The 24,491-nt window shown below is 48.3% G+C and overlaps 2 protein-coding genes across 11 annotated transcripts; one reads left to right on the forward strand and one right to left on the reverse strand.

Moving 5' to 3' along the window:
• Positions 1–3,966: 3,966 nt before the first annotated feature.
• Positions 3,967–17,268, reverse strand: CCDC106 (coiled-coil domain containing 106). 7 transcript variants are annotated; one of them, XM_060281654.2, is made up of 10 exons: positions 17,144–17,268; positions 16,106–16,345; positions 14,127–14,297; positions 11,374–11,567; positions 9,825–9,900; positions 8,937–9,042; positions 8,511–8,633; positions 7,656–7,832; positions 6,928–7,128; positions 3,967–5,945 (listed from the first exon to the last, which is right to left on the reverse strand). In XM_060281654.2, exons 2-10 carry the CDS (start codon positions 16,193–16,195, stop codon positions 5,533–5,535), a joined length of 1,551 nt encoding a protein of 516 aa, XP_060137637.2. In that variant the 5' UTR covers positions 16,196–16,345; positions 17,144–17,268; the 3' UTR covers positions 3,967–5,532. The 7 variants fall into 7 exon arrangements, with proteins under 7 accessions (XP_060137637.2, XP_088512274.1, XP_060137638.2 ...); XM_088656148.1 differs by having other exon boundaries at positions 16,180–16,345; positions 17,013–17,148; XM_060281655.2 differs by having other exon boundaries at positions 17,013–17,148.
• A 186-nt stretch (positions 17,269–17,454) lies between these two features.
• LOC118095384 (uncharacterized) lies at positions 17,455–24,039 on the forward strand. 4 transcript variants are annotated; one of them, XR_004693819.3, is made up of 4 exons: positions 17,455–17,594; positions 21,125–22,248; positions 23,459–23,570; positions 23,803–24,039. XR_004693819.3 is itself a non-coding variant. In XM_035136602.3 (2 exons), exon 2 carries the CDS (start codon positions 21,169–21,171, stop codon positions 21,925–21,927), a length of 759 nt encoding a protein of 252 aa, XP_034992493.1. In that variant the 5' UTR covers positions 17,455–17,594; positions 21,125–21,168; the 3' UTR covers positions 21,928–24,039. The 4 variants fall into 4 exon arrangements, 1 of the variants encoding a protein (XP_034992493.1); XR_004693817.3 differs by having other exon boundaries at positions 23,459–24,039; XR_015946687.1 differs by lacking the exon at positions 23,459–23,570.
• The last annotated feature ends 452 nt before the right edge of the window (positions 24,040–24,491 follow it).

Below are 24,491 nucleotides of genomic sequence, written 5' to 3' on the forward strand. Positions count from 1 at the left end.
AGCTTCGGGTGTTAACGGAAACGCTCGGCTATCTCCGGAAGACCCTTTCGAAATACGCTCGGCGGTCTCCTTAACCTCTCTAGGACAAAGCCTCGCTCGCTTTTCTTTTATTCCGAGAGCCTTCCCAGGAACGCTCGAGAGAGGCCGCCCCCTCCCGTGCCTTCGGGTTTTTCCGGAGAGCCTCGGGAAAGGCCGAACCCTGCGCCTTCGGAATTTTCCGGACAGTCTCGGGTACTTCCGCTGGCGTCTTTCTCAGCCCCGTATGAGTTTGGCTCTTCCGTTCGTGCTCCCGCTTAAAAGGAGGGAGGGGAGAGTAAAGAGCTTCTCCCGAGTCTTCCACAACTGTTTCCGGGGCTGGCGAGTATTTCCGTCGGACGTTAGCCAGTTGCTTCCGGCACAGCTCTTGCACTCTGACCACGTGGTGACCGCTCTTTATAAGAAATAAAGCCTTTGATGAGGATCAGCATGAGAAGCCCCCTGCTGGGATCGGACCAAAAGCCCAACTATAGTTCAGCATGCTCTCCTCTCAGGGCCCGACAAATTGCTGTTATAAGAAAAAACTGCTCCCTTTCCTTTATGGGGTATTCCGGAGCCCGTATAGAGTCCTTAAGTGGGTTCCCTATCTGTAGGAGAAAATAACAGGCCAACCAGAGTATATTGATAGGCTGCCACAGAGCCTAGGGCTTGCTGATCAGAAGGTCCAGCGGTTCGAATCCCCGCGACTGGGTGAGCTCCTGTTGCTCGGTCCCAGCTGCTGCCAACCTACTGTAGCAGTTCGAAAGCACATCAAAGTGCAAGTAGATAAATAGGTACCACTCCGGCGGGAAGGTAAACGGTGTTTCCGTGCGCTGCTCTGGTTCGCCAGAAGTGGCTTAGTCATGCTGGCCACATGACCCAGAAGCTGTACGCCGGCTCCCTAGGCCAGTAAAGCGAGATGAGTGCCACAATGCCAGAGTCATCCGTGACTGGACCTGATGATCAGGGGTACCTTTACCTTTACCTAAGCCTGATCTTTATTAAACTGTTGCAACAGGGTCCCCACTTACCACATGCAGGAGGGAGGAGAACCCTGAACAATGGTGTGCAAGCCTTTATATTGTTATGGAAATCACGGGGGGGCACATCTTTAAAGTTGTTAAATGTTATAAATATTATGCATAAATGTATCCTTTTGACTTAACAGCTCAGGGAAGTTACCTAGTTTTAAAAATCATAAAAAATCAACTCCAGTTTCCTCCATTCCAACGCTATTTTGCCCTTGAAAAGGGACTCCAGGAAGTGCCCAGAGGCACTTTGTGGGCCAAGCCTAATCCCATCACCAGACCCACCCAGGTGGCAGAGGATGCAAAACTAGGACCTTATTGTTCTTTTCCTGTGAATACTCAAGAAGTTCCTCCCGGTACTTATCTTACCCTTATGTTAATCTTGTTTATCAGTATGTTAATATTGTATGTACCTCCCCTTTTCTGACGTTTAGCTATGTAACTATGATGTAGGAATGACACTTTTGATGAAGTGATCTGATGAAGTGTGCATGCACACGAAAGCTCATACCAAAATAAAAACTTAGTTGGTCTTTAAGGTGCTACTGAAGGAATTTTTTTACTTTTGAAATGTATTATGGGATTGAGGTGGGAAGTTTTAAAAGTTCTTGTAACCCTGTTCTCAGTGTTCAGTCTTGGCTTGAACCTTCGCAGTGGACCGCGGGCTCTTGCCTGACAAGCTGGCTGGCTGAGCAGCCTCACACCCAGAATTTCCCCTAACAATATAGACTTTTGAAATTGGCCACCCTGTAGCCCAAGACCCTCCTGCCAACCTAGCAGTTTGAAAGCACGTCAAAGTGCAAGTAGATAAATAGGGACCGCTACAGCGGGAAGGTAAACGGCATTTCCATGTGCTGCTCTGGTTCGCCAGAAGCGGCTTTGTCATGCTGGCCACATGACCTGGAAGCTGTACGCCGGCTCCCTCGGCCAATAATGCGAGATGAGCGCGCAACCCCAGAGTCGGTCACGACTGGACCTAATGGTCAGGGGTCCCTTTACCTTTTTAGCCCAAGACCACCACCCCAAAACATCATACTGTACATACATTACATGAGGCGGTTTGCAGCAGAAATCCTGTCCGCCAGAATACCTAATCAGTAAAGGTCAATTTACAGGTAGGTAGCCGTGTTGGTCTGAGTCGAAGCAAAATAAAAAAATTCCTTCAGTAGCACCTTAAAGACCAACTAAGTTTATATTTTGGTATGAGCTTTCGTGTGCATGCACACGAAAGCTCATACCAAAATATAAACTTAGTTGGTCTTTAAGGTGCTACTGAAGGAATTTTTTATTTAGTAAAGGTCAATGATTGCATTACCTGGGCAGTCTGGCCATTCTTTTGTGATGGTTAATACTTTAGTTCTTGAATCCAGCTCACAGATTCGCCCTCTTCATACACAAATACGACCTTAAGACAGGATTTTCAAGCAAAAAGACAATGGGAAGTCTTTCCCCATTTACCTCCTTTCCTGCAGAGGAATATCTGAGGTCATTGGGAGAGTCAAAATGGCTTCAGGATTGCTCTCCCATACTACTGTATTTCAGAGACATGGTTCATATATTTGGATATGTGTGCATTTATGAATATTTACTCTATATATGAGACCTTAAAATTTTTCTAATAATGCCTACGGGGAACTCTTAAAAACAGGACACGAGCACAGCAACAGCAACAACATTCTCCCGCCAAAATGCAGACTCCCAAAGGAAATAGCCATCAGCTGCATAGCGGATGCACTGTAAAAGGGGGCAGGAAATTGTTTTCAAATTCTATGCCATGAGTCATAATTCACCCACAAGGCAGAGGGTAATATTCTCTTCCATTCATTCTGCTTTCCTATTCCTGTAGGAGAGACTGGCTCACAGGTTTTTTCTTTTACTTTATGCGTTTCACAGTTTCAATGACTGCAACACTCATGGCTTGAGATATGACTGGTTTCCCCCTACAATGGCTGGAATACAACCTCTTGTTTTTTAAAAAAGTTGGCTGCAACATTTGCCAAAGTATACACCCATGCCTTTCAATGGGCATGATCTAGATCAGTGGTTCCCAGAACCAGGATGTGCATATTCTGGGCTGTGCTCCGTGAGTCAAAGCAGCCAAAAACATGTGGCTTTGGGCGCTTCATAATCATGCATTTTCCAACAGTTGATGGGTATATGCCATGGACCCCTGAGTGGGTTACATGGACCCCCTGGGGGGTCTGCAGACCACCATTTGGGAACCACTGTGAAGCTCTCCACACACCTCACTGAGGTTATTCAACAGCACATTTTTCCTCTTGTTCCTCCAGTGGGGGTTTTCATAGAGAACTCCACACTAACAAAATGCTAAGTTCACCAAATATGAAGGAAATCCCTTTTCTGAACCAGGCACCTGTGTTTCTCTCCCACTTCCTTTGCTTTCTATTGCACATTTTTTCCACTTTCCAGAGAGTAGAACCACAGCTTCAAGATAACTTTATCCAATGCTGTGGCAAGGGTATTTCAACGGACAACTTCTCCATGTCGCTGACATACATTTATTCCATCATGGAGCCCAAGGCAAAGTACATGTGGTTCTCAGGTAGTCAGCCATCCAGGCACAGACCAGACCCACACCTCCTTAGCTTCAGTAAAGTAGTGCCTTCCTGCATTTTTTCAGCCACACCCTGGGGCTGATGTTTCTATGCCAAATTCTACTGTGACATTTAGTGTACATTTCACAATAATTCTCTCATCCTCACACCAAAACTGAGGGCATCCCATTAATTTTACAAATTGGTAACAAACTGACTCCCAGATAATATACAGCTGAGGATTTGAATCAGTTGCCAACATCCAACTCTTCATACCTTGTTCCAAGCCAGGAATATCCTAATTAGCCACAAATTCACACATTTTTGCAGCAATTATACAAATATGAAAAATTAAAACCACACATTGCTGAGTTTCATTCAAAATGCTTTAATTTAAATCCTCTTAGTAAATTTTTAATTTTTTTACATTTTCCTTTTTAATTTTATTTTTAACACAGAGGAAAAAAACTGGGTGATAAATTACAGGCACAGTGGAAACAGTCCATTAATTACACTGAATAAAGAGGAGACATCCCAAAGGAGCAGAGAACAAACAAAATTCTTGCTCGCACATACGGTGGCAGCTTGAAGCCACAGAGGTGTTGGAGCACACACACAGTCTCTGTCTCAGGAAGCAAAAAAGGAAGTGCAAATGGCTTGCCACCAAACACAGCCCAGCTTCAGAACCTGGAACAGGAAAACATGAAAGAGGGCAGGTGGTGTCCATGGAGGTAAAGAGATGCAAGGAAACCCTGGGATGTGGGAATTTCTTTGGGAGACTATAGGGGATTATTCAGAGGCAGCCAAATGCTGCAGTTCATTCCTCCAGGCTAAGGACTGTTGCAGCAAAAAGGCAACAGGAAGAGAAAAGCTTAAGGTGGTGCCAGTAGCATTTGATGTAAAAAAAAGCAGAAAGGAAGTGGCCAAGAAGCAAGACCACTGCAGCCTGTTCAGCAATCGCCCTCCAGTTCTAGTCTTGCTTCACAGCAAGCTGGAAAGGGGAGTGGAGCAGTGAGATGGCACATGAGGTGGGTAAATCCATTGTCTACACCAGGCACCCCCAAACTGCGGCCCTCCAGATGTTTTGGCCTACAACTCCCATGACCCCTAGCTAACAGGACCAGTGGCCAGGGATGATGGGAATTGTAGTCCAAAACATCTGGAGGGCCAAAGTTTGGGGATGCCTGGCCTACACTAACTTCTTAAGGAGGCAGGCATTGAGGAGACTTCTTGAGCATCCCTGCCCCAAGTTCTAGAGCTGTTAAAACAAGCTTGCAAACACACACACATACCTATGGCAAACACAACTGGCCTCCGAGCAACAAGGCAGGGAAATTTCTGCCAATGTTTATTCAGCCCTTTGGGGCTGCTGACGTGCCACAAATAAGCAGTATGCAGGGGAGTGTTGTGTAAGAAAAATGTGTCACCTAGTAGCTTATTTGCAAGGCTGCAGACACCGTCTCTGATGAGTGCCTTGGCGATCCTATAGGTGTTACTGTACCTGCACAGACAGTCTGAAGCAACATATCCACCACAGCACTTTACCTATGCATGGGGTGTACTCTGTCCCGCTAACCTGCTCCCGCGCTACTCCCACTGGGCAGTCATTTTGCCAGTTCTTAAGATGGAAGCAAATGGAGTGAATTTAATCCAGTTCATCTCTCAGTAGCCTTTAATCAACTGACATATAAACGGGAGCACCTGGTCAGATGATGCTTCCCAAAGAGACGGTGTGCCCAGATAAAAGCATCCCACTTGCCTTACAAAGGCAGAGCTTGCCTTCAGCACTAGAAACTGCGGGAAAGGGTGAAGGGGGCTGACAAGGAAGGCAGAAGAGCCCCAAGGGAGCACAGCAGGAGCTTCCTCAATAACTAGACAGAAATAAGAGACTGGAGGGCTGTCAAAGTGGGTTCAGGCAAAGCCAGGAGGGGGAATCATCGCTTGAAGCAGTCAGCAATGGGCGGAGGGGGCTTGGGTGGGGTAGTGGGCGAGGGTAAGGAATTGCTGGCCACCGCGCCGGGGGCGTCCGTTTTCCGCTTGAAGCGGTAGGTGATGGGCAGGAGGAGTTTGCTTTTCTTGAGCGCCTGGACCTTCTTGAGAGTCTCGTCATCCAGAGCCATGAAGCATCGGCGGGAATACTCCAGCAGGCGCTCCTTGGACGAGTCAAATTCGCCCACCTCCGCCACCTTTTCAGGGGCCACAATGAGGAGCTCAGCGATGGGCGTGGTCAAGGCCACAGTGTTACGGTCCACACGGTGGTGCTCAAAGGCCCGGCTCATGCTTTGCAGCTTCTGGAAAGTGTACAGGATCTTCTTGTAGCGGCACAGCACCCCATCCACATCTTTGACTGCACGGGGGTAGGGGGGTTCAAAGGAGATAGCCCCATAGACAGGAGCGTGGGGGGGGGAGAACAAGAAAAAGGGTTGAGGAGCAGAAAAGGGGAAGCATGGCCACTCGTGTAAACACCCGAGAGTTGCAAGAGGCAGAAATCACAGGAAATGGGAAGGACCGACAGAATAAGGCAGCGATCCAATGGAAGCAAAAATTTGGGGAGGAGAAATTAAAGGTGGGATAAATTAGAGTCAAATATACCAGCACAGGGGAAGGGGGAAAGATAGGGAACAGCCCAGGGACCAAGCAAAACAAAAAAACAAAAAAACCAGTAAGTAAAACAAGCAGGTAACGCAGGTGTTGAACATTCAGGAGCAGCATCCATAGATAAGAAAAGGAGAATATGCAGAGAGAAAGGATGGAAGGTGAGAGAAAGAAGAGGTGGAGGAGAAAAATGGAAGCAAGCGATCACGCGTGGCAGGCCAGCCGGTTGGTTTGCAACAGCAAGTGGGGGGGGGGAGTGGTGGAGGGTTAGGACAACGGGAGAGGAGAGTGGAGAAATGTGAGAATTGAACAAGAAATGAAGAAAAAGAAGGAGATAACATATTATTGCAGCAATTTATCAAGACTTGATGTTTTTGTGAGGGAAAACCTAGAGGGGTGGGTGAGTCACAGGCCAGCATTTCAAGAGGCATTCCTGTTTCTCCAAGGGTCAGGATTCCTCTCCTTACCTCCCTTGGGCTGCCAGAGGAAAAAGATGGGTCAGAAGGCATGGCAGGCCCAGCCAGGCGACTAGTCCATGCAGAACTGCTCCCAGGAGGATCAGCTGGGCCTGGGAGCGGGGACCTAACGCACACTGCCGTTTCCTCGATTTGAAACACAGGGCCTCCCTATTTCTGCCATAGAAGGGGGCGGGGACCCTCCGCCTTCAGCTCTGTAGGCTTTGGAGGCTGAAACGGTGGTCCCTTGCTTTGACAACCCCCCCCCTTGCCACTCACCTCTCTGCCTCTCGCGAACTTTGGGCTTGGCAAAGCGCCGCCTGTTGACCCCTCCTTTCTGCTTCTTGTGCTCCCCGGAGCCTCCTTCCTCGGGGCCGGCACTCATCCAGGAGCCCATACTGTCGTCGTCTGTCACATCCCCGTTCCGGCTGTCGGACACCTCGGATCGCCGTGGGAGCTGTTTGCTGCGGCAGTGCTCATCTAGGGCAGAGGGGAAAGAGGAGGACGCATCAGACAAAGAGGGAGACAGAGGCCTGCCATAGCACAGCCAGAGTCAAGCTCTTCAAATCAGAGAACCCCAAAAAGACACAGCCCTTGACTCTCTAACATAGGGACCTCTGACCAGGGCTTTTTTTAAAAAAAAAACCGTGGAGCTCACCAGAACTCAGCTTAGGCACCTCTCAGGGAGATGCCACTGTCATAGGAATTCATTCATATTTCCCCCCCCCCAAAAAAATATAGTCCGGCCCCCTACAAGGTCTGAGGGACAGTGGACCGGCCCCCTGCTGAAAAAGTTTGCTGCCCCTGTTCTAAGAGAACCAGGGAGGGGTTCATGGTGAATTCCGGCACCTCTTTTTCTAGAAAAATAGCGCTGCCTCCTACCAAGGTGCCGTGGCTGACATTCCCCTGGCCCTTCCTCCTGAGAGAATCCGAAAGGCCTCCCTCCCAGCAAAGCACCAGCCACCCACCCACTCAGCCTCCAGAGAACTCCAGAGTCCTCCAGTTACCAGCATCCAGACGGGCGCAGGAGATGAATTTGTCTAACTGGCAGCGCAGGAAGTCGCGTTCTTCCTCCAGGTCCTCGATTCGCTTCTGCAGCCAGGAGTTCCTCTCCAGGGCCATGTGCAGCTGAGTCCTCATGCTGGTCACCAGGGTCAACGAGGGAGCTGGCATCTCCGGTGTCTCTGAGGTTCAGCCCGGAGGGCAGCACAGTTACGTCACAGCGGAAGTTCGATTTGCTCACAATTACTTGCTTCCCCACTTCTCTTCAAATACTCAAAAGTCCCACACCCAGCTCTGCCCAGAAACCCTTCTCACCCTTCATGTGAGAAGCAAATGAGGGAAGGGAGATTTGCACCTGCCTTATTGAAGCCATAGCCTTCTTTGCATCTAATACTTTCATTTTCAGCAGGAGCAAATTAACACATAATTGATTTTTCTCCCCACCCCAATCATTCTCCTCTAGTCCCATTTAAGCTTCACCTTCTTTAAGAAATTCAAAATGTTTGATTGTAGAAGACAACCGCTGCTGAGCTCCACAATGGGAACTGGGATGCAAGCAAGCGTGTCTATAATAATAATAATAATAATAATAATAATAATAATAATAATAATAATAATTATACCCCGCCCATCTGGCTGGGTTTCCTGCACACACCTACACGCCACAAACACCACTTTTTCTGCTGTGATTTCTGAAATGGCGGCGTCACTTTCTAGAAGTGCCATGATTGTGGAAGTGACAGCAGGTGCATATTTACCCGAGAAATGACAAAAAAACCAGGGTTCTTCGAAATCTAGCACATAGTTAATGGGTATTCGTTCATATATTACTGACAGCAAGCGGGGGTATTTTTTCTCACCATCAAAATTCTGAGGAGGGCTCAGACCATAATACAACTGTTGCTGAGTTTGAGTCTGTGATTCCATTTGGTGCGGCTCGTCCAAAGGTATGGCTATTTTATAAGCTTCATTGTCTTCCTTCACTGTAAATAACAGCAGGGGAATTGCGGGGGGAGGCAAGGAAACAAATGCAAGAGCCTAAGAATTACCCCCCCTTTTTTTTTGTAAGATCAACAGTCTCAAGGCAGACAAAAATATTACCGGACGTGACTTTTAGCTAAGTTCCCATTGAAATCAATGGCACACATGTTCTCACCAACTGAGCTATCCAGGCTGGAACCTAAATCCAATCAATTTGGCCCACTACTAGGAGGGGAGCAGTTTTACCCCCCTCCCACCCTCAGGGCCCTTGGAAGCCACCCACCTCCCATCAGACATACACTGACCTTGCTTTGCTCCCAATCCACGACGTCCCCTAGTAGCCCGTTGGTGATGGTGGTTACTTTCAGTCATTGTCGTCCTCCCTCCCCAGGTGGGACGGATGCTGCTAACCTAGAGAGCAGGACAGGTGATCTAACTGGATCTAACTGCCTTATATTCTATCTCCCCTCGATTTTCCCAATGAGTGAACTCCAAAGCAGCCTTCCCTTGTGCCCTGACAAGAATCCCCAGCCAAGGAGTTCCCTTTTTTGAAAATTTGTGCTCTTTTCTGAGAACATTGAATTACTGTCTTTCAGGTATGTCCTTCCATTCTATAAATGTATAATACCAATAATGCACATTAGCAGCAGGATTTGGGTTGGGGGTTGGGGATAAGGTGTAGCTCTTCCTAAAAATAGCTGGGAATTGCATATTTGAATACCCAGTGCTTTTTTTTCTTAAAAAAATGTTTAGGGGTACTCTCATTTTGACTCAAGAAAACCACCACTTTATAGTCCAAATCAGGGGAAATAAATACAGTGAATGGATGAAAGTATAAAGATTCACAAAAAAGTTTAGGGGCATGTGTACCCCTGCATCCCCCCAGAAAAAAGCACTGTGAATACCTGACAACAAACTAGGGTCTATGTTATGATGGGCAGGTGAAGGTTCCCATCCTGCTGGGTGCTGCCTTACCAAACCCCTCCAGAAGCAGCCCCACACCACACCACACCACAGGCCCATTTTGATAGGTTACTTAGCACGGTAATGACATCAGATGACTGACAGATGGGTGGCCCTGCCCACCTGTCAAAGCTGGCCTATAGGTTGCAGGGATATAAAGATCTGACTTGCCAGGTCAAAAAAGTTCCCAGGTACCCCGTATCTCACACTGTTTCCAAGAGGATATCTACCTGAGCCAGGGTAACACTCGGGGATGCAAGGTCTTCCACACAGCTACCAGCCCACTTAGGAAATAGCTCCAAACACCTGGACAGAGGCAAGACAGGGAAATTAATAGGTTAGGCCAGGAGATCCCACAGCAACAAAAGCAGGCAGGGCCACTGCAGTGGAGCGATGCCCACTATGAAATAGGAGGTGATCTCCAAAGCAGTTACTTCCAGCAGAAAAGGCACAGGGGTTGTAAGGCCAGCTCTCTTGCTCAGATAAACTCAGAGTCCTCTGGTCCAAATGCATTGCTCAGATCCATAGCTACGGGGGGGGGGGGGCAGGGAGGTAGCTAGCTGGGTTTTTTTTGCCCCGGACAAAGCCTCCAGAGGAGCTCCATTGAGGCTCCCAGCCTGTGTGTTTGTGTGTGTTTACGCAAATGCACAGGTGGGTGTTTTTTGGGTTTGTTTGTTTTTTTGCCACTGTGGGTCATCAATCCAGGTGGATAAAGCCTAGTTTCACCCCTGCATTGCTACTTGCAGGCTCCAGTTCTCTATTTCTTGGCTTGGTCACTCCCTTCTTGTCATGCAGACTCTAACATGCTTACCTAAAACCCAAAAAAGCTCAGCTTCTGGAAACCAAAATCTGAAGCAAAAGCCAAGTGACAAGTAACTCAACCAGCGGAGAGAAGGGAAGTCACAATATTCTTTGGGGTGCCAGGGAAGCAACAGTGCAACCAGGGTGTTGTGTCCCTCCTAGCTTCCTCTGAGACATTGCAATGCATTTACCGGTAGGGGCACACCTCTTGAGATTCTGAGGTGCAGCTGTCTTGGGCCACAAACTATTTTGGTCTGAGCCACCTCTTGGAGTCCTCCAGGTGACTATCTCCAGCCCCCACAGTTAACATCAGCATGGTATTTGCCTTCCTTCCCCGCCAGTCATTGACCTTTGCCCACCTACCCATTTCCTCATTGTCATTACTTGGTCCTTCAATGATGCCCAGATTGCTCATCTTCTATCCGAACTCCAAACCAACTGACCACAGCAAGGCCTCTCTCTCCTCTTCCTCCCGTTTCCCTGCATCCTACTAGAATCTCGCTAGTAACCAGATACAAGCTTCTCCCACGCAAACTCCCTGCAGCAGGCCGGCTGGAGACGACGTCAAGGAACTGCCTAGGATGGAGGGGGGGGGTCTGTAACCCTCCCGCTCCGCCCCACCCGCTATCCCCCATCAAATCGGGCCTTTGGCAAAGAAAACCAGAGCCCACCACCACCACTCCAAAATGGCCCCGGCTGCTGCCCTGTGATGAAGGATTCCTCCCTCGCCGTCCCCAAATGTCGGTGGTGGTGACGCCCGCGCCAAGACTTTGGAGACACCAACGGACCCCCGCCCCGTGCGTCCTCGGCGCTGCGCCCCTAGACTTGGAGTGCATTACGCACGGGATGCTTGGGGGTCCAATCTCCAGAGAACCAGCAGCGGGGGTAGCGAAGGGCAAGGATCAAGTCAAGGTGTAGGCAGGGGACCGAGACTGTCTCTCACACCCCCCTGCTCCTGCCAGGACACGCAGCTCTTACCTTACTCTTGCAACCGCATCAACGCCGGAGCGTCCCAAACAACAGCTCCGGGCTGCAGCTGAGCAGGGGAGCGTCTGTAAAGTGCAGCGAGAGGAGGTGGCGAGGAAAAGGGAGGAGGAGGAGCGAGACAGCTTTGAAGTGGGAAGTGGGAAGGGGGGGGGGGGAATCTGGGCAAGGGACGGGCACGTTGCCGGCTGGAGGCAAAAGAAAAATCGAATAATTCAGCTCAATCCCTTCGTTCCTGGAGGGCAGGTTTGAACGTCTAAGTGAGCTATCACGGATCTAGCAGCACAGATGCACGCCGCGGATGTCTCCTAACAAGCGCAATGCTTTGCACGGGAATCTGTTCGAGCTGCTCAGCTTGCCGGAAATCAAGTGAAGCACGTGCACCTGTGAAACATCCTCCGGGATAAAATATTGAGGCTAAGTAGAGGGAATTGTCTCCACAAGGCCCTCCCAACTCTTCTGGCCCTCTAACCAGCAATCTAACACGCAAATCACAATTGGCCTCGCTTGCAAACCCAGTATATATATATTTTTATCTACCACGTGTAGTACTTTCTGTAAGCTTCAGAGGTTGCTCAGTCTCCCATGCTGCCACGGTCCAGCCTTGGAACCAAGGATGACAGGACCTCTAAGCATGTGCCAAGAGCCTTCCCCACACCACAGTCACTGTTACACATGGGTGTAGCCAGGATCTATGTTGGGGGGGACAGGGTTTGTGTTGGGGGGGGCAGAACCTTAGTTACTTAAGGATTTTTATTTATTTACTTGATTTAGGGGAGCAGCTGCCCCTTGCTGTTAGGTAAAGGTAATGAGCCAGATTTTCAGGGAAGAAAGATGTGACTTGCGGGTAGTGCAGCTTGTCCTAAAATTCAGGTCCTGTGACAGGAAGCGGAGCCAGAGAACTAAAGAGTGATGCCTGGCAAATCAGGGGCCTGGTGGGAAAGTACCTAATGGTACTTGGGTGACATCTAAGGCTGCCAGGGCAGAGCCTGCTGAGGCATGAAATTGCTAGAGAGATGTAACATTAAAGTGTTTTACTATATACTCAATTAAAAGTTTTTTTCCGGCGAGTTCTGGGTCATGAGATCACCATCTCTGCTGTAGGTGATACCCCTTCAAATTTCCTGGAGCATTCCCTCCTTCCCTGTCCTTCTATAGTGACCTGTTTGCCACCTGTCTCTTCCTGAATTGAAGCAGGTCTGAGGCCACCTTGAGGTCCACACTAATGCCTCTGAATATCAGCTGCTGGAGGAAATAAACCACAGGTGGAAAGAGTTGCTCTTGTGCTCAGGTCCTGCTCGTGAGCTTCCCCCAGGCATCTGGTTGGCCACTGTGAGAACAGGATGCTAGGCTAGATGGGCCATTGGCGTGATCCATCAGTGCCCTTCTTATGCTCTTTCAAGATATAAAAGGACTAAATAATATTCATAACCTGTGTCTAGCACCTCCTTCCCTCTGATCTATTGATAAAATACAGATCCAGTGCTTGCTAGTACCACAAAAACATTCAGTCAAGGCACAATTCCTCATGATTTTTCCACGTGACTATAAATAACAGAACACATATGTGGTTACAGAGGTGACCTGTGATTTGGTGGTGCTTTTGAGGGGAAATCTCTTGTAAAAAAGTCAAATAAATAAAGATGAAGGTCCATAGCAGTCCTGGAAGGCAGTGAATCTATAGTGGTCATGGTTCAGTCAATGAGGAGAGATATGAACTTTGATTCGATGGTGAGTTGTGGGAGGGTGGAAGGGATCTGTGAGGGGGGGAAATGCAATTTCAGTACCGTAGGAATTGTTTTGCTGGATCCATCTTCTCTCTCTCTCTCTCTCTCTCTCTCCAGGAAAATGAAGTGACTAAGTTTCCATTCACATTTTCTTTCCTTCCACTGTCAGCCCCCTCTCTTCTCCCACCTTCTGTGATGCTCCATTTTCCTCCCCCCCCCCTTCCTGCTTTCTGCTCAGCTGCCAATATGAGTCCTTGAAAAACACATGGAGGTGGAACAAGGAAACAGCATCCCTCTTCCAATTTCCTCCTTCACCTCTATGTGCTTTTAAATTTGGGGGGGGGGAGGAGCAGGGAAGGAAACCACCCCATTACAAAGGGGCCGGTGAGAAGGAGGCACAAAGGCTTTGTGGGCTTCGTGTTGCCAACCCCAGATGGAACTATCACTTATTTATTATTTATTAAATTTGCATACCGCCCTTTGTCCGAAAGTCTCGGGGTGGTTCACAGCATAAAAAAATATAGAATACGCAATAAAAACAAGAACAAAAATAAAATCTACTTAAAGAAACAAAACAAAAATTTACCCCCCCCCCGAAACTCAGTTAAAAGGATGTAAGAACATATTTCTTGACTGATCATGAAATGTGGGCCAGTGTCTCCACTGTCACAAGTTAATTGTCACCAAAATCAAGACCAGCGGTTAGACTTTGAGCATAACTATAATTCATCCACTCTCCCCCACAAAAGAAACCATTCAAGTCACAATTGTACCTCTCAGCATCTAGGTAGTTGGGTGGGCTGAGTACTTTAGCCCATAAAAGGGGTTTTCTAAGCTGGCCTGACCCAATAAAGAGAAATTTGTGAGCAGGAGGATGAAGATGTTGGATGGTTGGCATCTGTCTGCCTCAAGAGACATTGGAGTGCACATCAAGGGGTGAAGTCAAAAGTGACCTCCCTGGGGAACAAGCTGGGCAGTGTGTATGGAGGTCCTGGGTTGCCCAGAGGACAAGATCCTCACCTCAGCCTTGCTGATGTGGTCCAAAGGAAAGCAGGGCAATACATTTGGCATCAGCTTGGCTGCAGGAGTTGCTGGAAGGAGCCATACAAGGTGCCATCTAATTGTCTTAGGGACTCCACTCCGGATTTGTGTAGGGTTTACTCCTTCGACTTTTGTTCTCCTGAAGATATCCTGCAAAGCAGCAGGGGAAGAGGGGACATGTCATAAAGATGGCTGTGGAAGGATGTTGGGGAGTCTGGAGTGAGGGAGAATGCTGCAACATGCCAGAACAGAGCCTAGAATGTGCAGGGACAGGCATGATTTTAACACCAAAACCCATAATTAAGATTAAAAATAGGATCCCAATGCCTGGTCATTATCCTAGTGGGTGGGAGAAGTCATGTGGCAGAGAAAAGCCTCACCCTAAAATACCACTTTATCATCCACCTACTGTCTTGTCTTTGTGTGGAAGTGTGTTGGGGGAGAGTAGCTGTGTACAGTATTTGTTTTACACCAGCGTGTTTCCCTCTACATCTATGCATTTTTGTCAGGGCTATCAGAATAGATGTTTATGTGTAGAATTCACATGAAATTTCTGCAGTTGAACAGTTAGTACAAGCCAACTTTCCCCTGAGTGGTGATCCAGATCTGTTGATGTCCTAACCTGATCTACCAATTTGTGATGCACTTACTTTATGAATATAATTTTATTGTTGATTCTATGCTGTTTGCTGCCATATTTTTTCTTAATGCTGGTCATCTATAAGAAGGATGGAATCAGCCAACATGTCACAAAGTGTGGCAAGATTTTGAGTTCTCCAGAACTCTTTAACAGGCAAGATTTATACAGTACAAAGCAGGGGGTGAGTGAGTTGAGGAAAAAAACCCCGAAATGCAAAAGTTAAGCTGATGGTGTAGCCATGAGGTCAGCAGAATTTTTTGTACTTTGGGGTTTTTAATAAGGTATATTTTTTACTTATTGCATCTATATCCCACTTTTATTTGCTCAAGGAGCAGCCTCAGGGTGGCATATATGATACTCCCCCCCCTCAGTTAACCCCTACAACATTCCTGTGAGGTAGGCTAGGTTGAGAGGTAGTGATTGGCCTAAAGTCACCCAGTGAGCTTCATGGCGGAGTGGTGATTTGAATGGTGATCTCCTAGTGACTATTCCGACACTCTACGTAGCTGATGAAGAGTTCAAGATGATTAGTCTCAATCTTTATTGACCAAAATATCACAAAATGCAGCAAGCTTTCAAGAATCGCTAAATGTGGATTTTGGAGTTTGGTGTGCAATCTCCACCTTGGAATTTTAGTCTACAAACTAATCTGATTTCTGCAACATCCAACTTAATTTCTGTACTTTTCCTTTTCCTAGACCACCCCAATCTCACCTCTGCTTTATGTAATATTTTGCCTAGTGAAGAACTCAAGAACAGTGCTTGCTAGTATTTCTCGACATTTTGGTCAGCTTGAATAAACTTACTGCCCAGTTTCGTCACAATTGTGATGTGCTCCTTCTCCTCCCTGAAGGGGGATGAGATTGGCAGTGTCGGGTTCCTTTCTCAGTGGCCGCTCCAAAACTGTGGAATGATTTACCAACTGAGCTACTTCTTGCCTTAATGTTAAACTCTTTTAGGAGGACAGTGAAGATGTACTTCATGTACACCATGAATAAAGAGGCAGTGATGGGAATGGCTTTCCTTGAGGAATTTCATCATTCCCCATCACACCTTCTCCATTCTCGGAGAAGTTTCACCTGTCGCATCTATGTAAAATCACTGTTCCTCAGCCGCTAGGCTTGACATTTCACCAGGGCAGAAAACACAAAGGAGAAAGCATGTAAGTGGAGAGGACCTAGATAACCCGAAGCAAGTGTACGGGTAGCAGAGACTTTGGGGATCCAGTGGGTTTTAGCAGAAGCTAAACCTATCACTCCTGGGTTCAGTGTGGGGTGGGAGAAGGCAGAGCTGGGGCTAAGACTGGGTGGTGAAGGACCTGGAGGAGAGCAGAAAGAACAGGATTCCGGGGTTCGCTGGACGGGGCTGGCTTAACTTCTTGCAGTCCCTTACTCGCGTCTGTTTTCATGGGAACTGAGCCCCGCTGAAGTCCGTGGATTTAACTTCGTCCCAGCAAAAGCATGCGAAGGGGTTCAGTATAAGCATGGCGTCCTCGGGGAGGACAATCTTCTCCCTTCGCGCCCTGCAGTGCTCTAAGGCTCGCGTGTAGCTGGGGGTCCTGCATACAAGATACATAAATCATACGTATATTTACATATGCATACATTAATTACACCGCTTCCTGCAATGCTTCCCAAATGCTGAGCGCAGATTCAGAGGCTGCAGCAAGTTCTGGAGAGGAGGCGGTGGAGGGAAGGGAGGCGAGGCAGGGTCTCAGTGGGTCGCGGAGGCAAGCGCCCTCGTCTGGGGGGCGGGCAGGATCCCCCTTGGCTCTCCAGAAGGTGCGCGAGAAGCCACCTCCGCGACCCGCTCCCCCTGTGCGCGAGAGGACGAACGTTGATCTGGGAACCTCTTCGGCGTGAGCCGGTGGGAGAAGCCGCCGCGTTTCCGTCAGGACACTTTTCGCTGCGACACTCCTCCTCCTCCTCCTCCTCCTCCTCCTCCCCCACCACCTCCAACCTCCCCCCAGGAAGAGCGAGGTACAAGCCCCCCTCGCTCAGCCCCACCCTGACAGAGACCCTTCCCCCTCCTCAGGGCACCCCCGGGGTCTCCCCCCCCCCGTCCTCAGTTTCCCCTTCTCTCCCCTGAGGAGCCTGGGCTGCTGGTGAGCAGCTGCAGGGGGAGGCAGAGGGGCAAGAAGGCACCTGGCTCTGGATGCCCACGGCTTTGCTTTCTGGGGGGGGGGGGAGCGGAGGGGCACCTGGGGAGGCTTACCTCCCTCTTACCCTAATATCCCTCTCTGCTATCAAGCGGGGCGGCGGGTTGGTGGGTGGAGGCTGTTGCTGCTGCTGTTGCTAAACTGACGTTTGGAACCGGATGCCAACTCCCCGAAACCTGAAGGCTTGGATCCTTTTACCTTTGCCAGAACGTGCGTGCCTGCTGGATAGGTGCCACCGATCCCATATATCGCTTCCTCTGCATCATTGCTGCCGGGCAACTTTGCTGCTTCTTGGGTTGCTACTTCTAGATCCGCCTGCTGTGCCAAGGTGGCATTGCTCAATCCCTTCCTCTTTCTTCATGGTAACTTTGGACCTGGGCCACGTTCTGTTGCCGGCTACGATCCAACATGTGCCCCGTATTGGTGCCGCTAACTGTTTCGCTCGGATCCGTGCCATTCACTGCCAGCTAATACTGCCGCCTTGGATCAGAGACTGGAAGACCCCTCTGTTCTCCACCTGGACATTACAGCTTACTTCGCTCCAGGATGGAAGCAAAGGGCATATTCTGGTGCCTGCCTCACCTTGGCATGAGGTTTTGGTGCAGAAATGAGAGTTGAGATTGAGACTTTGGAACGCCACCCAAGCAGGGTAAGTTTGGATCCAGTTCTGCATATGGAGGAAGGGGGGCTAACTCAGAGAGAAAGTAACCTGGCTGTCTGCAAAGAAAAGCCTTTTGGAATTTTGATGCCAGCCCTTAGGCTGTGTGTAAGTCTGCAAGACTAGGAGTTTAGGAAAGCTGTTGCATAACAGGTGGCCTATATTAGCATGTTGATGGAAGAGCCCCAGAGTTGGGGCTGGAGGCAGCTGATGCCTATAAAAAGTGGAGGTGTTCCAAGTCCCACCCACCCCACCAAAGCTCTCCCACCATATCTTCCCTCACCTCTACCCACCAAAGCCATTCCCATTTATTCCACCCCAGCTTTGACCATAGCTGCCAAGTTATCCCTTTTTTACAGGGATTTTCCCTTATGCTGAATAGGCTTCCTCGCGAGAAAAGTGAAAACTTGGCAGCTATGGCTTTGACCATATGAATGACTATGATGGCTAATTTGATCTTCAGTATCAGTATGCCTCTAAACACCCTGCTTTGTAAGCTTCCCAGAAGCATTTGGCAGAATGTTGGACAAAACCAGAAATGGACGACAGTCAGAGGAGATGTGTGAACCCCAACCCCACCTCTGACCACACATTCCCACTGCAGGACGAATTGCTTGCAATATTTTGGTATAGCTGAGGTGTAATAATATCAGGACTTTCCCCCCAACAGCCTCAGGTCATGGATTCTCACAAATGTCTAGGTGTTAGTGAAGAGGTGTATAGATACTACCGTATAGACGTAGATTCTGGCACTACATTTCCACGTTTACTAAGTTATTTCCATTTTTAGTGGTTCCTTCCCCATGTAACCCATGGGTAGGCAAAGTAAGGCCCGGGAGCCGGATCTGACCCAATCACCTTCTAATCGGGCCCACGCATGGTCCAGGAATCGGCGTGTTTTTACATGAGTAGAATGTGTCCTTTTATTTAAAATGCATCTCTGGGTTACTTGTGGGGCATAGGAATTGGTTCATTTTCCCCCCCCAATATTGTCCAGCCCCCCACAAGGTCTGAGGGACAGTGGACTGGCCCCCTGCTGAAAAAGTTTGCTGACCCCTGATGTAACCTCTCCTCCCTCCTTGCCTGAGTCGAGGATGAAATCTTATCACATCTTCCTACTGTGGCATTTCTTTAGATCAGGCATAGGCAAACTCGGCCCTCCAGATGTTTTGGGACTACAACTCCCTTCATCCCTAGCTAACAGGACCAGTGGTCAGGGATGATGGGAGTTGTAGTCCCAAAACATCTGCCTATGCCTGCTTTAGATAGATCCTCTGTCATCTAACTCTGCTGTAATGGTTGATGGTATTATATCTCCGAAAATATGCCATACTCCGAAAATAAGCCATACTCCGAAAATAAGCCATACCCCGAAAATAAGTCATAGTGATAGGCAGTACCATACTTAATTTTAAAAAATAAGACATCTCCTGAAAATAAGACACCGTGTTTTTCTGGGAGGAAAAATGAATATAAGACATTGTCTTATTTTTGGAGAAACACGGTATATACAGCACCTGCTATAGATGGGGTAGGCAGGGTTTTTCCCCCCTGTTGAGGACCACATTCCTTCAGGAGTCATCTTTCAGGGTGGCCAAATGTTAGCAGTAGATGGAGCCAGAATTGATGGGAAGAGCCACAGACATATTTGTTCTGGCTTAACTAATCTGGAATAAACATCACTCTGCTTCTATTTTCACCACTTTTACTTCAGATTAAACTACCAGCTCTATTCAGGTCTACTCAGAAACAAGCATCACTGGGTTTGATCGGGTTATTCTCAAATTAGTATACAAATGCTTTTTTAAAAAAAAGTACAGTACTGTACAACAAACCAATACAATTAATGTTCTGGAGTGGAAAGCACACCCCTACTAATTTGTTTTCAGTCAACTGGGCGGGAGGGTGGACTCCATTTCCGCAAACTGGACACTGAATACTGTTCCTGTCATACTAGAACATTGGATAAAAGTATGCTTTTAATTGCAATTACTTTTAGAATGTTTTAATCTGTTTCTACTTTGTTTTTGTTTTTAAATTGTATATCTGTTTGCTGCCCTGGGCTCATTCGGGAGGAAGGGTGGGATATACGGTAAATTCAGGAAGTGATTATGATGGTGATGATGATGATGGGACAGCCAGAAAAAAAAAATCAGTTTATATGTATCATTCAAAATCTTTCCCCTTTTAGTTGTTCAGAAACTACATAGAAAGGGGAGGAGGGAGAGAGAGAGGGAGAGAGACAAAAGATGGAAAAAATAAGGAAGAAGCCAACAGGAAGGAGGAACTCAGGGTGGGGGGGGGATGGAAGTATGAGGCAGGTTCAGGGGGAGCTGGAAGCCCCATAAAACCATGTTGGGAGCTTTAGAATCACCCGCTTGTAGCCTACAGCTCAGTAAGATCTGGTTCTTTCCCCAGATGGAAAAAAAACAAAGGTTGCATTCACATGCTACTTTGTATGTATCTTTAGGAGGTTTTGCTAGGAAGCTTCCTTGGAACTCAACATGTGTGAAATTTCCAAATCTAGGGAAGGTGCAGCCCAGGCAAGTGTGAAGTCAGACCCGCAATGCCCAATAGGAACGATACTTAATTAAATGTGTGTAGGATTGCAGGGTTAGTAGCTTTATCTGCTGGAGCTGTAAGCTTCATAAATGAACCAGCTAAAATTTTGCAGTCCAGTCCTGTGCTTGTTTGCCAAATTCAAGTAGATTTACTGCCAAATAAGTGTGCTTAGGATTGCAGCCTTAGACTCGAGCAGCATCGAACAAAGTCTTGTTTCCATGTAAGCATGTGTGGGATTGGGCTGTCCATTGAGTAATCAGTAGACACCAAAGTTGTTGGGTAGTGTTGTACAATAAGGACGCAGTGACTAATTATGTGCAGGTATTGTGGTTCTGATATTGGTGTACCAAGTGTGAATAAGAAAACATTCAAAATGCCTCTTATTCTAAACAATGAGCAGTAGCTGTTTATTACACTGCTAGCTATATTTGGCTTCTCTAAAGGGCTATATTAGTCTCTCTAAAAGGCATCTATATTGAGGGTTGGTTATATGCTAATTTTATTTACATTTATTAATGGAATTGTTTCTTTAAAAAAAGGCAAGTGGGTGATAAATCAATTGCACTACAGCTCTTTTAATTGGCTGGTAGCTAGGGCTGGGCGATACATTGATGTATCATCCAAAACCGGTTGAAGTCCATATCATGATAACTGTTTCATAATTTTTGATCCGGCAATATATCACAAATCCTGTGTGTGCGCGCGCTATGCAAAAATCACGATGCGGGGAAAACCGTTATGCCAGCCAGTGCCTCTACATAGCTCCATCCTTATTTCAGACATCGTAATATATCAGTATATTTTGTGCTGTTTAGCTGGTGATATATCATGATGTTGAAAATCGGATATCACCCAGCCCTACCGGCAGCCCTACATAACTGCAGCTCTAAAAGTTGTGTGACCCATATGATTCCCCCCTCACACTTTTCCCAATTAATGTGCTTTCTTTCTTATTGCAGACTTGGCATTCCAACCCAAGGGAATACACATAAGGAGATACTTAATGGAGCTGGAGAGACATTCCAAGTCTATAGGAGACCCCCAAAGACCACCAGAAACCTTGGAACCCCTCAATTCACAAGAGCCTCCAAGCCATGTGGGACAACCCATCAAGCTGGAGCTGGGGGGTGAGGGAGGGGGTGTCCAAACATTGCCTCCTAAACTCTCTCGCCCGCCATTGCCTTCTCCTGGTAGCGCCCTCCTTCAGGGATTGAATGGGCTGCCAGGAGCAGGGAGGCGGGCACTTGTTCCTGGAGGGACAGGAGGCACAGAACAAGGGGAACCCTCTCGATTGGGGCGCTACTTGCTGATTGACAGCCAGGGGCTGCCATACACAGTGCTGGTGGAAGAGGGGGTGGGAGCGGCAGGGGACCCGGAAGGGGGCGGGAGTGGAGGGTCCTTGCGCAAGGTGTACAGCTGCCCCGTGTGCTCACGGACATTTGAGTACCTGTCTTACCTGCAGCGCCACAGCATCACCCACTCGGAGAGCAAGCCCCATGTCTGCCGGGCATGCGGCAAGGCCTTCAAGCGCACATCCCACTTGGAGCGCCACAAGTACACCCACTCGGGCCGGAAGCCCCACCAGTGCCCCATCTGCCAGCGCAGCTTCCGTGACTCGGGGGAGCTCTCGCACCACCAGCGGGTGCACACGGGGGAGCGGCCCTACCAGTGCGAGGCCTGCCACATGCGCTTTGGGGAGCGCAACACCCTCCAGAGGCACATCCGCCGGAAGCACCGCCTGCAGCTCCTCCCGACGCCGTAAAGGCCGGCCTTTTCGAGACTGAAGTTGTGCCACGAGAGGATCGGCACGAGAACCTCGCTGCCCACCCAGGCCTTAGACATCTACCACCTGGGCACATCTAGGACCTACCCATGCTATGGCATCCCTGGCCTGCAAATGCCTCCCTGTGTCTTTACGGACCTTATACTTCTCCATTTGCTAGCCCAATGACTAGCTGTTGTGTGGGGGAAATGAGAATGGAGAACCTCGCCCACCTATGCCACAAACTATCCGGCATGCGGATAGCCAGCTTGCAAAATCCCAGCTTAGGTCCCTCCTGCCTTCTCATGCCGCAAGGACTTGGTATGGACACACTGGCCTACCTACCACCTTTTGTAGAACCTTGTCTAGGCTGTCCGTCTGTGTTCCTTGCAACCTGGCAGGGGAACTCTTTGCCTCCTGCTTTCTCTCCCCCCCCCCCGAGTTCCCACTGCCCCCGTAGGTCACTCACATCCAGCATGGATTCACGGGCCGAGCTCTGCAACACAGAGCATTGCCTGCTAGCATCTTTCTGCCACAGTGTCGTAGGGAGAAGTTCTTGTGGCATATTGGGGATACGTGGAGGGAGGAATCCAGCAGACCCTGCCTAGAACCTGCATTATGGCACAGACACTGTCCCCTCTGCATACGCCTGAAGGGTATGCTATCATGCAGAATGGTAATGCATGCCTGTTTAAAAAAAACCCTCATCTGCAGACTTGGCCTTCGAATCTACTAGGGGCTAGCCCTCTCATGTATGCATTGCGACCCACAGACACAGTACAGAGACCTCAGGAAAACTAGTGCATGCCTATTTTAGGAAGATGTGCTTTGCTTTCATGCAGAATTTGGTTCCAGATTAAGAGCAGATGGTGGGCAGCCATGAAGAGAGCTCTCCTTACTCTACAATAGCCATGCAGGGCTTCAAATTGAATATAGTGACAGGTTCAAATCAAATCTGGCTAATTTTGGTTTTTTATTTTGAGTCCCCTGCAAGTGTCTCATACAGCTGCATGGCTACTCGATGTACGATGGAGGCTGTGGCCTTGAATCCTGACATTCCACCTCAAGAACGCTTGGGCCCAAATTTCTCCCCCTCCTTCCCTTACAATAAAGAGCCTATTGAAGGAGCATAAGCAAGAGGCTAGAGAAGGCTGAGTGGAACATCAGCTGAATTCCATGTGCAGGAAGAAAGTCACTTTTTCTTTAAGGCAGTGCCCAAATTACAGGGGAGCCAGAGAGGGCCTGGCACCCTTTACCTGTTGCAGCAGCGCCCTTAGCTACTGCTTTTTGAAGGCTACAGGGGACCGTAATTTGGCTAAAATTGGAAGGAGTCTGGGGTTGGGTTTTTTTTTTGCATTTCCTTAAGGCTCCTCCTAACCTGCCCTTCCATCTATAAAGCACTGCTTTAATGAATTCTGGCTCTGAATTATTATTTTATTTTAAAAATGGGGAGTATGGGTGTTGAAGGATGGAATATGGGACATTCCCCAACTTGCCAGCCTTAACAGTCTCTTATTTCCAAACCCTCCAGATTTTTCCAGGGAAACAGAGTTGGTGATTCTACATTCCTTCCAGCGGCTGCTGCTGCTGCTACTGGTAGTCCAGCCTCCAGATCAGATCCATGTGTGGACCCATCAACTCTGGTCAGGCCTTGTTTTCTTCTGCTCCCTAATTAGAACCATTTCAACCAGCTTCCCAAATAGTTGCAGGCCACTGTCTATATACTTATGGGGTGGGTGGGTTTCAACCCCAGGTATGCGGCAACAGAAAATGTTGGTCTTCATCCCAGACTTACTGCCTGTGGGATGTATGTGATAAGACTGCTGTGGTTTCCTACAATAATTAACAAACATAGAATCTCTGTTTCCTCGACAGGGAGAAACAATCAGGAGACATCGATATACAGGCATGTGTTCCAAGGTATCGGCTAGCCTGGTACCTCCAAAGCTTGCCAGGGAGATTCTTGGATCATGTTTCCTCTGCTTCATATTTAGTGTGGAATTTTTAAACTGTGTGTGTCCTCCTCCTTTTTTTTTTAATTAAAAACGTTCCTCTGGGGTTTTGGTTCATCTTTGTGTGCTAAACGAATAAAGTTATGCTGTGTTACTTCCATCTTGTTGAGAGGATGTAGATCCGTTGGCAATAATTTAGCCCTTTGCTGTGATTGAGAAGAGTGCCTTTGGGCTGTGTAACTTCTAGACATTTGCAAAAGGTCTTTTCTCAAGATGTGGAGAGTCAGTTGATTTCCTTGAACATATAAAGGGGAGTGGGTGCTATAGCTCAGGGGTAGAGCAGCTGCTCTCCATTGCAGATGGTCCTAGGTTCAATCCCTGAGGTCTCCAGGTAGGACTTAGAACAGGCATCCCCAAACTGCGGCCCTCCAGATGTTTTGGCCTACAACTCCCATGAGGACCAGTGGTCAGGGATGATGGGAATTGTAGTCCAAAAATCTGGAGGGCCGAAGTTTGGGGATGCCTGACTTAGAGAAACTCCACTCTGAAACCATGGATTGCTGCTGCCTGGCATTGTGGAGTGGACAAAACAGATGGCTCAGTGGTCTGCCT

Source organism: Zootoca vivipara, chromosome 12, assembly GCF_965207765.1.
Source record: "Zootoca vivipara chromosome 12, rZooViv2.hap1.1, whole genome shotgun sequence".
NCBI classification, from domain to species: domain Eukaryota; kingdom Metazoa; phylum Chordata; class Lepidosauria; order Squamata; family Lacertidae; genus Zootoca; species Zootoca vivipara.